We start from the raw sequence: 16,082 nt of genomic DNA on the forward strand, positions 1-16,082 counted from the left end.
CGCACAAAACAACTTCTTGACATGTTTGCTAGAAGAAGACAATCATCAGTTACCACCACCAGGAGTGCAGGAATCCAGGGGGTTCTCCAAGAGTTATGTTTTTCTCCCATCGGATCTGAGGAAGGGAAGATTTCAGCAATTGTCACAGGTGTCGGAAACATGTTTTGATATGCAAAATGAAGCAATGTTGCCCCCAGTATCCACATACCTCTGACAAAAAGGTCTGTGCAGACTTCTGTGCTCCTATGTGCAACAAATACTCATAGACGTAAAGAGCCAACCTGTGAGGAGAGGATATATTAGGTTTAATTAAAGACGTGACCAATCTGCACACAATAAAAGTCAAACAACAGATGTTCTAGAGGCAAAAATAAATATTGTGGTGCAGGCCCTTTGAACAATGGCTGCCAAATCGCCAGTGACCAAAAAAAAAAAAAAAAAAATAGGAGCTGAGCAAGTAAGCTATTCGCTAAAATGAGAAGAATATGGGGAGAGTATTGAAGCATAATTAAAGGTGTTGAAACTGGCTGCTGTATTAGTAGTTGGGTACAGGATCATCCTGATGGGGCTGAAGAAATTAAAAAATAAAAGAACGGAGCGCAACACACAAAACAACGTAGACGATGTTATTGTTTTCTGCTCTCCGTACTCTCGACAAAACGGCCGTAAAAATATCACCAATAACAACCGAACTGCACCCAGGAACAGGTCCGGGATGTGCTCGAAATGAATAACCCAAAGGGAGAAGAAACAGCCCCGGGAAGGAATGGCGAGCAGACAAGGCGGTTCATTCAATTCGATTGTCGGCAGGAGGAAATCGCCTCCTGCTAGCCTGTCCAGCGAACAACAGAGCGCAACTTACCGCCCACAAAACGCACACCAATAAACATCTCACAGCTTACTTTTCTCGTGCTTGGCCGTCGGACGGCACCGGGGTGCCTTTGCCTTTGGGAAACATTATTTTGTGTGGGAGGACGCCCGCCTTCTCTCTCTTTTTTCGTTATTTCATCTGTCAGATCATCGCGGCCGCGACCCACTCTCACACTCCAACCGCACTCTACTGCTCAACCGAGCATCGTCCGGGGGAGGGGGGAAGAGGCGGGATCTGGTCTGAGTGATGCACCTACTGGCCAATCAGCGTGCAATATGTTTCTTAAGGTCTTCCTTTGTGTTCTTGCTGTTTGCCGTGTTTTATATTTATTTATTTTGCTAACAGTTGCGCACATTAAGTAACGCAAAGTAAAACTCGAGTAATTTACCAATGAGTCGGTACCATAATTCTGAAGTATAAACAAATTTAACTCTAATTCATGTGGCTTTTCAGGAAAATATAGAGGAGCGTATTACGTTTCGGGTAGCTTGTGTAAGCAATAACTCAAAACCAATTCATTACATCATCTTATAGCTCGCCAAGTTACAATAGCATATAATGCGGATGAAGAATTTCAATGGTGGTTAAAATTGCTGCACCAGATCAATCGAAAAGGGAACTTTATTTTGCCTATGCAATATCATATAGATGTGTCTGCCACCTGCTGGTTGTTTAGTGGATGCTACATGGATTATGGAACATGAGGTACAGCTGTGGTTTACTGATTTGTTTGTCTGTGCCCTGCACCCACTGAGCATCGGATAACACGTTTAAATAGACAAGTGCTGCATATTAGGAATGAAAAATCTAAACGCCATTTGATTTGCCATTTTTGGCGTTACAACATATTAAAACACAACTCAATGAATCACTGCTTTGGCGCATTAACAATTTTTAAATAATGAAAAAATGTCTGTCATGCTGAACACTGGCACCTGCTGGCCGGTTCAGGAATGTGCAGCCATATCAATGTCAACACGGTCTGTATTCACACTTGCTGGTATGGACTTCAACATTAATTTTGAATCAACTCTTCTTCTTTTCAAAATCTACAAAATTTCCCATGATTTTGAACATAATTTGATATAACCCCGGCTACAAATAATATCACTTTGAGCAGATGGAATCAGTTAATCAGTAAAATCACCTGGTGGAGTCAGTGGCTGCAAAGAAAACCTGCACCCTCATGGCTCTTTCTGGAACAGGTTGCCTACCCCTGGTGTAAAGGATCTTACAGTGTGGGCTCAGGAACACTGCAGAAAACCATTGTCAGTTAACACAGTTTGTCGCTACATCTACAAGTGCAAGTTAAAACTCTACCATGCATTTTTCTCTCAAAAATTCTTGAAAGGGTAGTTGTAAAACAGCTAACTGATCATCTGCAGAGGAATGGTCTATTTGAAAAGTTTCAGTCAGGTTTTAGAATTCATCATAGTACATAAACAGCATTACTGAAGGTTACAAATGATCTTCTTATGGCCTCAGACAGTGGACTCATCTCTGTGCTAGTTCTGTTAGACCTCAGTGCTGCTTTTGATACTGTTGACCATAAAATTTTATTACAGAGATTAGAGCATGCCATAGGTATTAAAGGCACTGCGCTGCGGTGGTTTGATTCATATTTATCTAATAGATTACAATTTGTTCATGTAAATGGGGAATCTTCTTCACAGACTAAGGTTAATTATGGAGTTCCACAAGGTTCTGTGCTAGGACCAATTTTATTCACTTTATACATGCTTCCCTTAGGCAGTATTATTAGATGGCATTGCTTAAATTTTCATTGTTACGCAGATGATACCCAGCTTTATCTATCCATGAAGCCAGAGGACACACACCAATTAGTTAAACTGCAGGATTGTCTTACAGACATAAAGACATGGATGACCTCTAATTTCCTGCTTTTAAACTCAGATAAAACTGAAGTTATTGTACTTGGCCCCACAAATCTTAGAAACATGGTGTCTAACCAGATCCTTACTCTGGATGGCATTACCCTGACCTCTAGTAATACTGTGAGAAATCTTGGAGTCATTTTTGATCAGGATATGTCATTCAATGCGCATATTAAACAAATATGTAGGACTGCTTTTTTGCATTTACGCAATATCTCTAAAATTAGAAAGGTCTTGTCTCAGAGTGATGCTGAAAAACTAATTCATGCATTTATTTCCTCTAGGCTGGACTATTGTAATTCATTATTATCAGGTTGTCCTAAAAGTTCCCTGAAAAGCCTTCAGTTAATTCAAATGCTGCAGCTAGAGTACTAACGGGGACTAGAAGGAGAGAGCATATCTCACCCATATTGGCCTCTCTTCATTGGCTTCCTGTTAATTCTAGAATAGAATTTAAAATTCTTCTTACTTATAAGGTTTTGAATAATCAGGTCCCATCTTATCTTAGGGACCTCATAGTACCATATCACCCCAATAGAGCGCTTCGCTCTCAGACTGCAGGCTTACTTGTAGTTCCTAGGGTTTGTAAGAGTAGAATGGGAGGCAGAGCCTTCAGCTTTCAGGCTCCTCTCCTGTGGAACCAGCTCCCAATTCAGATCAGGGAGACAGACACCCTCTCTACTTTTAAGATTAGGCTTAAAACTTTCCTTTTTGCTAAAGCTTATAGTTAGGGCTGGATCAGGTGACCCTGAATCATCCCTTAGTTATGCTGCTATAGACTGCTGGGGGGTTCCCATGATGCACTGAGTGTTTCTTTCTCCTTTTGCTCTGTATGCACCACTCTGCATTTAATCATTAGTGATTGATCTCTGCTCCCCTCCACAGCATGTCTTTTTCCTGGTTCTCTCCCTCAGCCCCAACCATGGCATGGGCACTAACACATCTGTGATGGCACCATCAGTGCTGAAAGGTACATCCAGGTTTTGGAGCAACACATGCTGCCATCCAAGCAACATCTTTTTCAGGGACGTCCCTGCTTATTTCAGCAAGACAATGCCAAGCCACATTCTGCACTTGTTACAACAGCGAGGCTTTGTAGTAAAAGAGTGCGGGTACTAGACTGGCCTGCCTGCAGTCCAGACCTGTTGCCCATTGAAAATGTGTGGTGCAATATGAAGCACAAAATATGACAACGGAGACCCCAGACTGTTGAACAACTGAAGTCATACGTACATCAAGCAAGAATGGGCAAGGATTCCACCTTCAAAGCTTCAACAATTTGTGTCCTCAGTTCCCAAACACTTATTGAGTGTTGTTAGAAGGAAAGGTGAGGTAACACAGTGGTAAACATACCACTGTCCCAGCTTTTTTGAAACGTGTTGCAGGCATCCATTTTAAAATGTGCAAATATTTGCACAAAAACAATAAAGTTTATCAGTTTGAACATTAAATATCTTGTCTTTGTGGTGTATTCTGTTGAATATAGGTTGAAGAGGATTTGCAAATCATTGTATTCTGTTTTTATTTACATTTTACACAATGTCCCAACTTCATTGGAACTGGGGTTGTAGATTTTGAGCAGAGTTCGTTGTCTTGTTGAAAGATCCAGCCCCGGTGCAAAATCAACTTTGTCACTGATTCACGAACATTGTTTTCAAGAATCTGCTGATATTGACTGGAATCCATGTGACCCCCAACTTTAACAAGATTCGCAGTACCTGCACTGGCCACACAGCCCCACAGCATGATGGAACAACCTCCAAATTTTACTGTATGTAGCAAGTGTTTTTATTGGAATGCTGTGTTCTTTTTCTGCCCCTTTTATGTCCAAATAACTCGATTTTAGTTTCTTCAGTCCACAGCACTTTCTTCCAAAATGAAGCTGGCTTGTCCAAATGTGCTTTAGCATACTTCAAGCGACTCTGTTTGTGGCATGTACGCAGAAAAGACTTCCTCTGCATTACAGCATCATCCAACATCTCTTTGTGCAAAGTGCACTGTATAGTAGAACGATGCACAGAAACACTATCTGCAGCAGGATCATGTTGTAGGTCTTGGTGCAGGTTTGTGGGTTGACTATGACTGTTCTCACCATCCTTCGCTTCAACTTATCTGAGATTTTTCTTGGCCTGCCACTTCGGGCCTTAATTAGTACTCTGCCTGTGGTCTTCAATTTCCTCACTATGTTCCTCACAGTGGAAACTGACAGTTGAAATCTCTGAGATAGCTTATTGTATCCTTCCCTTAAACCATGATGTTGAACAATCTTTTTCAGGTCATTTGAGAGTTGTTTAGAGGCTCCCATGTTGTCACTCATTAGAAGAGATGCAAAGAGGGGAAACATTTGCAAATGGCCACCTTAAATAACCTTTCTCATAATTGGATTCACCTGTGTAAGGAGGTCAAGGGTCAGTGAGGTTACCAAATCAATTTTGTGTTCCAAGAATTAGTGCTATATTCAAATCAATAAAATGAAAAGGGTGTCCAAATTTATACACCTGCCTAATTTTGTTTAAATAATTATTGCACACTTTCTGTAAATACTAGAAACTTCATTTCACTTCTCAAATATCAGTGTATTCATCTGCTATATGATATATTTAACTGAAATTTCTCATCCAGACAACCAACGATTTATAAAGGAAAATCATGAAAATTATCAGGGGTGCCCAAACTTTTGCATACAACTGTATATATGTGTATACATACAGTTACAATGACAAAATGCATCACAGAAATACACAATGCTAAAATATCCTCAGTTGCATGAGCATGTAATCAATGAAAGAGTGTGTAGAATGAATGTGACCTTTTGACCTCTTAAAATAGGTCCCATACCCATCCTTGAACTTGTTCAAGGTCTGTGTCCCAAGAATACTCCCTGTGAATTTGAAGACAGTGGCAGTAATAGGACTGGACCTATGCTGAGGAGGACAGACAGACGCAAAGTCTATGCAATACTTGATGGCCATATTTTGGCCCCGGGTAAAAATGCTCAATTCATCATCTATTATCTCCATGTAATGTGAACCTTTTTTGCAAGAACATTTATTTAGTGTATTTAGGATCAGGATGTCAAAAACAGGAGACTCAAACATTTCACTAAAAGTGAAACCTTTTCTTTTTTCTTTTTTTGTATTTATAGTTAAGATACTTGTGTGAAATGAGGCATTTGGATAAAAACATTTTAATATTTAGTAAAAAAAAAAAGAAATAATGTTGACAATAGATATTATTATTAGAGATTATTTAAAAATGATGAAAGAATGCAGCAAAAAAAGCAGTGCTTTTTTGATATTCTTTAGTTGTTGTGTCTTGTAATTTGAAGAATAATCCATGGATGCTCATGCTGCATTCCAGACAACATTAGAGGTCGGAATTCCACATTTGAAAATTCACACTTCCATCATTCCACTCATACAAATTATTTTCTTTTATTTATAGTGCCTTTTATTTCAGTTTCATGCATGAAAATACAATTAATTGCCTGTTGCAAATGTTGTGTCCAATAAATTGTTTTCCAGTGAGAGCTCTGACTTCAAGTGTTATTCCAATGTACCTTTTCAAGTAGGAGATTGGAAATTGTGAAGTTACAAACTCTCTGGAATGCAACGTCAAGCTGGTGAGATGTGCTCAGCCCCACCTATAATAATATTTCAACACCGCCAGTGGATAATTTTTAAATGACCAATAAAATTCCGTTTTAGAAAGAAAGAAAGAATGAAACAAAGAAATAATAACATTGTGGCTGACATGTTAAAAATCTATTTCAGAAACCGTTAGATTTGGAAAACAAATTAAGGTTACTACTGACTGACATGAACGGCGCCTTTAAGCGCTACCTTAAAAACATGAACGCAACAGTAACCCCAAAAAGGGATTGTTTCTCTCTCTCTCTCTCTCTCTCTCTCTCTCTCTCTCTCTCTCTCTCTCTCTCTCTCTCTCTCTCTCTTTTTTTTTTTTCTCTCGTTCAGACGCAGTCTGCGTGTTTTGTGTTGTTAAAATGGAGACCGCTGTTTGTTTCCTCGCTGTTGTTGATGCTGTGTAACGTTCACTGACTGTCGGTGATCGACCTCACCTGCTGCAGTAACTTTTAAACTGGGTAAGACTTTTATTATTCGTGTTCAATATCAATAGCAAACTGGCATTCAAAAACCTAGCTAAAATCCCCTATAATCTGCATGATACTTTATTTTACTGCAGTTTGCATCTAAAATTGTGAATATAATTTGTTGAATGATGTGTCAAGCGACTCCTGCCGTAACACAAATGACAGGCGATACACTGGATCAAAGGTTAAAGGCAAACTCGGTCTCAACAGACTGGTTACAGATACGTCATTTACCTGTGTACCTGCAAACGGTTTGTGTTTCATCTCTATTACATTTCTAAAACAATCTTACAATTCAGTAAGAATAGCAAATATTTATGAAAATAAAGTAGCATTGATCAATATTAAGCAATACCATGAAATACTATTTTTTGTGCCTGTCTGAGAACATGTGCTTGTGCAGTAAGGCGCTGCATCCACCACACCATAGAACCACCCTAGTGCCTGATTGGCAACCATCAAGGCAGACCACTGGCCTATTCCCACCTCCTGAAAGTAGTGATCAATCACAGCCAAGTGATATATTGGGTGTCCCCTTGGCTTTTTATCCTCCCATTATGAAATACGGGGGGGTGATATAGCGATCAGCATATCTGTCTGTCCATCCACCCCGTTTTCACTTGTTAGCACGATATCTCAAGAACCAGTTAACCAATTTCATTCCTATTTAGCATAAGGGTGTACTTGGGTGATCCCGAACACGAGTCGATTACAGCGACCTTGGGGTCAAGTTCAAGGTCACAGCGAGATACTCAAGATATTGTGATTGCCACACTTGTTAGCGCAATATCTCAAGAACCAGTTTCATTCATATTTAGCATAAGGGTGTACTTGAGTGATCCCTGACACCAGTCGATTACAGTGACCTTAGGGTCAGTTTCAAGGTCACAGCGAGATATTCACCATATTGTCATTGCTGCCCTTGTTGGTGTAATATCTCAAGAACCAGTTGACCAATTTCATTCATATTTAGCATAAGTGTGTACTTGGGTGATCCCAGGACATTTTGTATTGCTGATTTGTGATGACTCTTGTTCCAGTTGTTGGGGTCCTCAACCCTGAGACACCTGTGCGCTGGATCGTGCTCAGAAAAGTGCACCATGTGGCCAGTGTTCCCTAATGATGCAGTGGTATGCCTCATCTGAGGCTCCCTAAGTAACCATTTGTCTGATACGGTCATTCCATCAATACCCAAGGATCTCAAAGCTTGTAACAGTTTGGTAATGCACACCAATGCAGAGAACCAAAAGAGAAGACAGGTTCATTGCCCACAAAAATGCACATTTCTAATCGAATGCCAACATTAATTTTTAACAGGCAATAGCTCAGTGGTCAGTCCATCAGGTAATATAGTCTTTCTCGGGGAGGTAGCAGAGGGTTATCCAAATACAGGCAAAATGTCAGGAGCAGAAAATTCTCATATCAAACAATCAACTCAAAACAACAGGCAAAAATGGAGGAACATGGGACAGCAGCAAAGGTTTGTGACAGGAAAGCAGAAACACTGGAAAATAAGCATAATTATAATAAGAATAATTATGTGAGAAAACAGGAGGAACCCATACAATCTGGAGGTGAGGGAACATGGTAACAGTGGTTATAAAGATGAATAAACAATTAAACATGGAAGTGCAGAGACCATTGAACCATTGAATCTGTCTTTACCTTGTCAAGATAACTGGTGAAAATCACATTTTTCAGCCTTTACAAACAACTGACTCTCAAGAAGGCACTGCAAAACCTTCTGACATGAGTGGCATGTCTGTCTGGTCTCTGGAAAAAAATTCAAAATGTCATCCAAATAAAAAAAGACATTTAACATGTCACACAGAATGTCATTTACCAGGCATTGGAAGACCACCGAGACAATGAAAGGCTAAATGACATTACCGAATATTCGTAACGCTCACTTGGAGTATTGAAGGTGGCTGTCCATTTGTCACCTTCTCTGATTCATACTAGGTGGTACGTGTTCCTCAAGTCCAACTTGGTAAATAACTTGGCATTCTGTAAGAGTTCAAAAGGAACAGAAGCCAGAACTCATCCCTGATGAAGGCCAGGGTCTACTGGGAAGAAGTCAGAGTATCTGCATGCACTCCACACAGCATTCACAGAACCTGTGTATCGGCTGGTTATGATGTCCAACAACTTACTGGGAATACTGCAAATTCTCAGGATGACCCACAGAGCAGCTCAGTCAACCAAATCAAGCACTTAAAGCAGTGCCACTAAGAAGCATTGTCGATATTCATGAGTAGATTCGTGAGCAGTGAGTGGTCATAGAGCTACAATGTAGTGGATGGTTGGCTTCTTGAGTGTGGAATCAGATGGCTGTGGGCACTGAGCAGCAAGTACGTGACACTGAATACTATTGAGAATGACTGTTACCCAGTAAAGAGAGCAGTGTAATAACCCTACAACCGTTGCAATCCAGGGGATCACCACTTATTTTCCAGACAGGGGCAACAAGTCCTTTCTTTCACTCTGTTGGGATGATATGTGTATCCCAGGTAAAGGTTGCTTGCAGTGTGAGGAGAACAGCACCTCCACCTGCCTGCAGGAGTTCAGTTCCAATACCACAGATTCCTGTAGCTTTACCCACCCTTGGCTATTTCACCACATTCACAGTCTCTCGAGATTCTGTGATTTTCAGCTGAGTAGCGGCTCAGTCACCAGAACCCTGGCACTGGAGACTCTGTGTGTGTGTGTGTGTGTGCGCGCGTGTGTGTGTGTGTGTGCGCGCGTGCGTGTGTGTGTGTGTAATTACATTTTATAATTTTTAGGTTTTTCCTGATCCTTGTTGCAGAATCTCTTCAACACACCAAGCAGCAGATTATTTAAAGCACCTATTTAAATCCTTTTGTTTTGGAGCAATAGACTGGACAATGTTAACTCTGTTCTAATTTAGCAGTAAATAAAATAACACATCAACCTTACACACTGCTCATGACGCAATGCCAGTTCTTTTTGTTGTTAGTGAAAACAGGCTAAAGTCATCTAAAAAATAGTTTTTTTTATGTAGAAAATTCACCAATGTCACTGTTTTGTATGTAGAAAACTTGCATCTCAAACAGAGACAAAATGTTACTTCTTGCAATAATTATTCTTAATTATTACAGTAATATCTCAATTTTTATGTGCCAGTACTTCCAGATGTGCACTGGAACAGCAAATTAATGAGTCATAATGTGTGGTAACCACAATCATTTAAAGTTACCAATTCACCTTTATTAGAAACTGTCATTTTACGATTATGTAGTTTAATTTTTCAAACATCTGCCAATCTATTTGAAAGTGATATAATTTCACTTATATTTGAGTGATTATCTGCATTTTGCGGTGGGTTAGTGGTTAGCACTGTTGCCTCACAGCGAGAAGGTCATGGGTTCAATTCCCATGGCCTTTCTGTGTGGAGTTTGCATGTTCTCCCCATGTTTGCGTGGGTTTCCTCTGGGTGCTCCCGTTTCCTCCCACATCCAAAGACATGCGGGTTAGGTGGATTGGAATCTTTAAAAAAAATTGTCCTTAGGTGTGTGTGTGTGTCTGTGTTTGTTTGTCTGTTTGTGGCCCTGCGACAGACTGGCGTCCAGTCCTGGGTGTACCCCGCCTCGCGCCCAAAGCCTGCTGGGATAGGCTCCAGCCCCGCGCGACCCTTAATTGGACTAAGCGGTAGAAGATGAATGAATGAATGAATGAATCTGCATTTCGTTGACCAGTTGAACCTTTAAGGATGATTTGTTTAACCAAAAATGGCATATATTTCCTTTAAGAGAAACATGACTTGAACACGACACGGTTTTCCTTCATGCATTTATTTGTTTTCTATAGCTCTGAGTCATGACAACACAGGGGGCAGGTACAGATACCATGCAGGACCCTCTGTTCATCCTGGAGACTGGAGAAGTGTATAGAAACCCCACTGAAGTGAAGATGAGTCAGATCGTGATGCCGTGCCACGCCAATCACTGTGGGGAGTTGAGTGTTGGACAGCTGCTCAAATGGATGGACTCCACAGCCTGCCTGTCAGGTAGGTATCATATCGATCAGAAAACCTCTGTTTAAACATCAAGAGATTCATCAGTTCAAGACGATTCACAAAACAGCCTATGAGGCGTTTTATCTGTTTTATATATATATATATATATATATATATATATAGTCTTGTACACCAAAGATGGGACATAAGTGTCCATGTACCCCATCATTGTTGAGACCTGAGTCCACCTCTTGGCAAGAATACTTCCCTTGTGGCCAAACAGTCCAGCAGACATAGCTGGAGGTGTTGATTGGTGTGATGCTTGCATGGGATTGCGTCCTTATTTAAGTCCCGTAATTTCCACTTTTGGGTTCTATTGTCAAAGGTTGAGGTCATTGGAGTCAGAGGTCACAAAGTGGAAAGTCATCATATTTCTACTGCTATTGGCCACATCAGACATTCCATAGAAAACAAAATGAAATTTCAAGGCCTTTTAAAGAGATTGAACAGTCAGATATCTTGCCCAAAGAAGGTCTTATCAGTTGTGATATTAAAACCAACGTAAATAGCCGAATTATAATTATGCCATATTTGAAAAGTGTTTAGAATAATAATGTTGACTACAGCATGGTGAAATTTATGCATTTCAGGAATGCAGTCAGCTGGTGGCAAATGTTATTGAATTACTTTGTCCAGTTGAGGTAAAAACATGGGAGTGAGGACCTCTCCCCTTGGCACCAATTCCCACAGAACTAAACCAAACCAAGCCAAACCAACTGTTTTTATGTTCCTTAGATGACCCCAAAACACAGCCAGGATGTTTAGTTCTCAAAAATTACAACTGCCCTCAAGCCAAGATATTCAAGATGGTGTCCAAAATGGCCATCCAAAATGTTTTTTCATTACAACACATTAAAATGACACATAAAGAAAATTTTCAAAAATATTCCATGAAAAGAAAGTTTTTGCTCACAATGAATACATTTATATCTAAACAGTTGAATTCATGAGGTTTAAATTCAAAATGACCACCAATCAACTCTTTTATTAGAATACCCTTAATATACATCACAGCAACAAACAGGAGAATTAATATACACAGAACATCACATTTTGACAGCCATGTTGAATGCCATCTTGAATATCTCGCTTGAGATATGTTTTTTGGGGGGGACATCTCAGTTTAGTTTTGGGGTCATCAAAAGAACTGAAAAAAGTTGGTTTGGTTTAGTTTGTAGAACACGGGGCCGCAAAAGGAGAGATTGTGATCCACTACAATACAGCCATGAAATCAAATACTAACTGCACGCCCCCTTTTTTCATTAATTTACTATTTCATGTATTTCAAGTGAGTTAAATAACCATGACATGATGCAACATGTATTTCAAATTACATCAAATTTGAAATTGAAACACATATTTGGCTGAGGCCTGTTGTCAACATTCACTCTACAGTTGCAACAGATGTGCTATTTTGTTAAAGATCAAGGTCACTGGGATCAAAGTAACGTAGGTGTGAATGCGCAATATCTGCAATGCTGTTTTATACATGTATTTTACCATTATCATTCAGAATTATCTATTTTGTATTTGCAGTCCTCTTTCATTGCCCTTACAAAACTCAATCCCAAGCATGTAACCTGTCCAGTGCACTGTCATTTTACTTATGGAAAAAGTTGAGCCTGACTTGGTTTTGTAAAGCAAAGACTGCAAAATTAACAGTGTGGGCTATTTTCATTTAACTATGCTGAGTCACTGAATTAAATTAAATAAGCAACAGATAATATATTGGAATTAGTATTTTCGTCCGCTGATGTTCTTCTAAAAATTAAATGCATTAAGTATTATGCACATCCGATGTCTTTCTATTTCTGTATCGTTTAATAAGTGCATAGATAATACAGATTATAAACTACCTTTGCAGATGTGTTTTAGATTTTTGTTGTACGATCAAATTATTTGCTATCTTCTCTCCCAGCTGAGCGACATGCAGGTTGCTCCTGCATCACTGCCTCTGTGGATGACATCCATTTTGAGCACACCATAGGGTGAGATGCTAACCTTAGTTCAGTTTTGAGCATCATGATGACAGATGTGCTTGCATGTATTCCTTGTGAAGCCACCATAACAAACCTGCAAGGGCAAATGCTGCTAAACCCTGACAGTATGAAAAATAGAAAAAAAAGTTGGGGGGGGGGGGGGTATAAAATGATTTAAAAGAGCGATTGTATATTTTTCAGTTTTTGAGCCAGCTGAGGTGGCTCGGGCATCTTTTCCGGATGCCCCCTGGACGCCTCACTGGAGAGGTGTTCCGGGCACATCCCACTGGGAGGAGGCCCCGGGGAAGACCCAGGACACGCTGGAGGGACTACGTCTCTCGGCTGGCTTGGGAACGCCTCGGGGGAGGTGTGTGTGGATCGGGAGGTCTGGGTGGCTTTGCTTGAGCTGCTGCCCTCGCGACCCGACTCCGGATAAAGCGGAAGAAAATGGATGGATGGATGGATGGATGGATGGATGGATGGATGGATGGACGGACGGACGGACGGACGGACGGATGGATGGATGGATGGATGGATAGTCATGTCAGGTTGGGTATGGGAGCATGTGCTGGTGCCACACCTCAAGGGGTTGTCCCGGGTCATTGATGGCAACCACCAGAGCAGACAGCCAGTCCGTCTCCACTTCTCAAAAGTTATCTGCCACAGCCAAGTGATTAGGGACAGACTGATAATCGGCTGGGCCAATAGTGTGCATCAGCCGATAATCCCTGTGGGTGCTCTGTAGGGATAGACCAATAATCGGCTGGGCCGATAATCTGCATTATCCGATAATCCCTGTGGGTGCTCTGTAAGGATAGACCAATAATCGGCTGGGCCGATAATTTGCATTATCCGATAATCCCTGTGGGTGCTCTGTAGTGATAGACTGATAATCGGCTGGGCCGATAATCAGCTGGGCTGATAATCAGCTAGGGTCGATAATTGTCATGGCCGATAATCAGCCAATAATCGGTCAGGCCGATTATTGGTCTATCCCTACAAGTGATATGTGGGCAAGTCCTAGGCCTTTTCCAGTTGCTGGGGTCCTCAACACTGATGCACCAGTATGTTGGATAGTTTCCTGAGAAATGCACCACATGGCAAAAATGTCACACCTGACATTCCCTCACAGTGCAAGTAATTCACCTCATTGGAGTCTTTCTCAGTAACAGTTCAATAAACACAAAGTCAAAGTCATTCAAACAGTACCCAATAGGGGAGGTAATGGTCATAGGGGAGGTGATGGTCTAGTGGTTAAGCGTTGGGGTTGAGACCAGAGGATCCTCAGTTCAAATCCCAGCCTGACTGGAAAATCACTAAGGGCCCTTGGGCAAGGTCCTTAATCCCCTAGTTGCTGCCGGTGTGTAGTGAGCACCTTGTATGGCAGCACCCTCACATTGGGGTGAATGTGAGGCATTGCGTGTACAGCACTTTGAGCGTCTGATGCAGATGGAAAAGAGCTATATAAATGCAGTCCATTTACCATTTACCCAAGGATCCTCTGAGGAGACCTGGTGCCAAAAGCCTCTGTCTAGGGTGACAGAGGTGACTGCATAATGTGGTGTCTCTTGACACCACATAGGCTGAGGACCCAGAGACATGAACATCACTGCAGGTAGACTACCGAGTCAAGGAAATTATTGAAAGCCTGGATCATAGTCTTGATCCAGGACAATCAAAAAGCAAACACTTCGATTCCTCACTCAGCTTCTCACTTGCTGCAGTCAGTATCCATTAATCATGCAATGATCACAGCAATGTATGAGACGTCAAACTCAATAAACCTTTCCTCACCAACAAAGGGACTTAAGCTACTGGTCTCTCCAACCCTAACTAACACCCAGTCCAACATCTAGTCCATTCAAGCATTGAACAGTATAGGAGACAGAATGTATGCCTGATGAACGACAAAATTCACCACCTCCACTTTGCACAGCACTCATAGTACCTATGTATAGGCCAGCTTTTATTGAGACTCACATAATGCCAGCTGCTAAATAAAAAAGTTAATTAAAACATACATTCATTTTCCATACCCGCCTCCTCCAATCAAGGGTCATGGTGGGCTGGAGCCTATCCCAGCAGTCATAGGGCAAGATGTAGGGTTCACCCTGGATAGGACACTCAAGCCTATGGTCAATTTAAAGTTTTCCCTTCACCTAACTTGCATGTCCTTGGAAGTGAGAGGAAGCCAGAGCACCCGGAGGGAACCCACACAAACACGGGGAGAACATGCAAACTCCACACAGAAAGAATCAAGCAGGAAGTGATCCCAGAACCTTCTTGCTTTGAGGAAACCATGCATCACTATGCCACCCATTAAAACCTTCAGTTCTGTGAAAAATGTCCTGTGTATTCGTTTTTTCAATTGTGTTGGTAGCATGGCCCAAGCAGAGGGTCACCCCTTTGAGTCTGGTCTGCTTGAGGTTTCTTCCACAAATCATCAGAGGCAATTTTTCCTTACCACTGTCGCCTGTGTGCTTGGCCTAGGGATTGGTAAGGTTAGACCTTACTTGTATGAAGTGCCTTGAGGCTACTTTGTTGTGATTTGGCGCTATATAAATGAAATAAATTTAATTAAATTGTGAAATTGTAAACAAATAGAAGTGGACGTGGATACAATGATATACGTATAATACCTGCTATATATTGCTGATGAAGACAGACATCTGTATCTGTGTGCTGCAGGGTTGGAAAAGTTGTCAATATCATAGCGAAAGTCAATAGAGCATTTACATCCAGTATGGAGGTTGGTGGATTTATGTTTAATGAATATTAATATACATCTATACAGTATTACTTAGAATAAAAGAAAAAAAAACAACAATGTAATACAGTAATTTTTATTTCAGGTTGGCATATTAGCAACTTGCGAAGATCTCTACACTGACAAACAATGGCGAGTTTGCAATGCTTTTGCTACTTACGTTGCAAGACGTACAGAAGCTGGTAAGGTAAGAGGCAATAAGGACTGAATTGTGAACGTGGCTATTTCATTAAAACCTTTTCAAGAGCCTTCTCCGTTTACGCGTTTACATAGGTGCAGCTCAAGCAGGTAATTCCGCGTACACAATTGGAGCAGATGGAGTACAGCTTGGCAGCAGAGCGGCGGAGGATGAGACTTATTCATGCTGAGATTATTACTGATCTACTGAGCAGCAGCGCTGCTCAACTGGGTACAAATCGTGCA

General features: G+C 41.1%; 2 protein-coding genes across 5 annotated transcripts in view; one reads left to right on the forward strand and one right to left on the reverse strand.

Annotated features, from left to right (window-relative positions):
* ssbp3b (single stranded DNA binding protein 3b) overlaps nucleotides 1–6,723 on the reverse strand; it is a 63,614-nt gene extending 56,891 nt beyond the window's left edge. For 2 of the 3 annotated variants that reach the window (XM_034179631.1, XM_034179629.1), the window contains exons 1-3: nucleotides 903–1,074; nucleotides 209–281; nucleotides 54–115 (exon numbers count right to left, since the gene is read on the reverse strand). In XM_034179631.1, the coding sequence (XP_034035522.1) occupies nucleotides 54–115; nucleotides 209–281; nucleotides 903–958 (191 nt within the window). In that variant the 5' untranslated portion in view covers nucleotides 959–1,074. Of the gene's footprint in view, nucleotides 1–53; nucleotides 116–208; nucleotides 282–902; nucleotides 1,075–6,706 lie in introns of those variants that run through there. The other variant, XM_034179630.1, reaches the window with a different exon arrangement.
* acot11b (acyl-CoA thioesterase 11b) overlaps nucleotides 6,694–16,082 on the forward strand; it is a 34,473-nt gene continuing 25,084 nt past the window's right edge. The window contains exons 1-6 of one of the 2 annotated variants that reach the window (XM_034179628.1): nucleotides 6,694–6,867; nucleotides 10,706–10,904; nucleotides 12,832–12,901; nucleotides 15,581–15,641; nucleotides 15,745–15,846; nucleotides 15,933–16,068. In XM_034179628.1, the coding sequence (XP_034035519.1) occupies nucleotides 10,715–10,904; nucleotides 12,832–12,901; nucleotides 15,581–15,641; nucleotides 15,745–15,846; nucleotides 15,933–16,068 (559 nt within the window). In that variant the 5' untranslated portion in view covers nucleotides 6,694–6,867; nucleotides 10,706–10,714. Of the gene's footprint in view, nucleotides 6,869–10,705; nucleotides 10,905–12,831; nucleotides 12,902–15,580; nucleotides 15,642–15,744; nucleotides 15,847–15,932; nucleotides 16,069–16,082 lie in introns of both variants that reach the window. The other variant, XM_034179627.1, reaches the window with a different exon arrangement.

The sequence above is a fragment of the Thalassophryne amazonica genome, chromosome 10 (assembly GCF_902500255.1).
Source record: "Thalassophryne amazonica chromosome 10, fThaAma1.1, whole genome shotgun sequence".
In the NCBI taxonomy this organism is placed as follows: Eukaryota; Metazoa; Chordata; class Actinopteri; order Batrachoidiformes; family Batrachoididae; genus Thalassophryne; species Thalassophryne amazonica.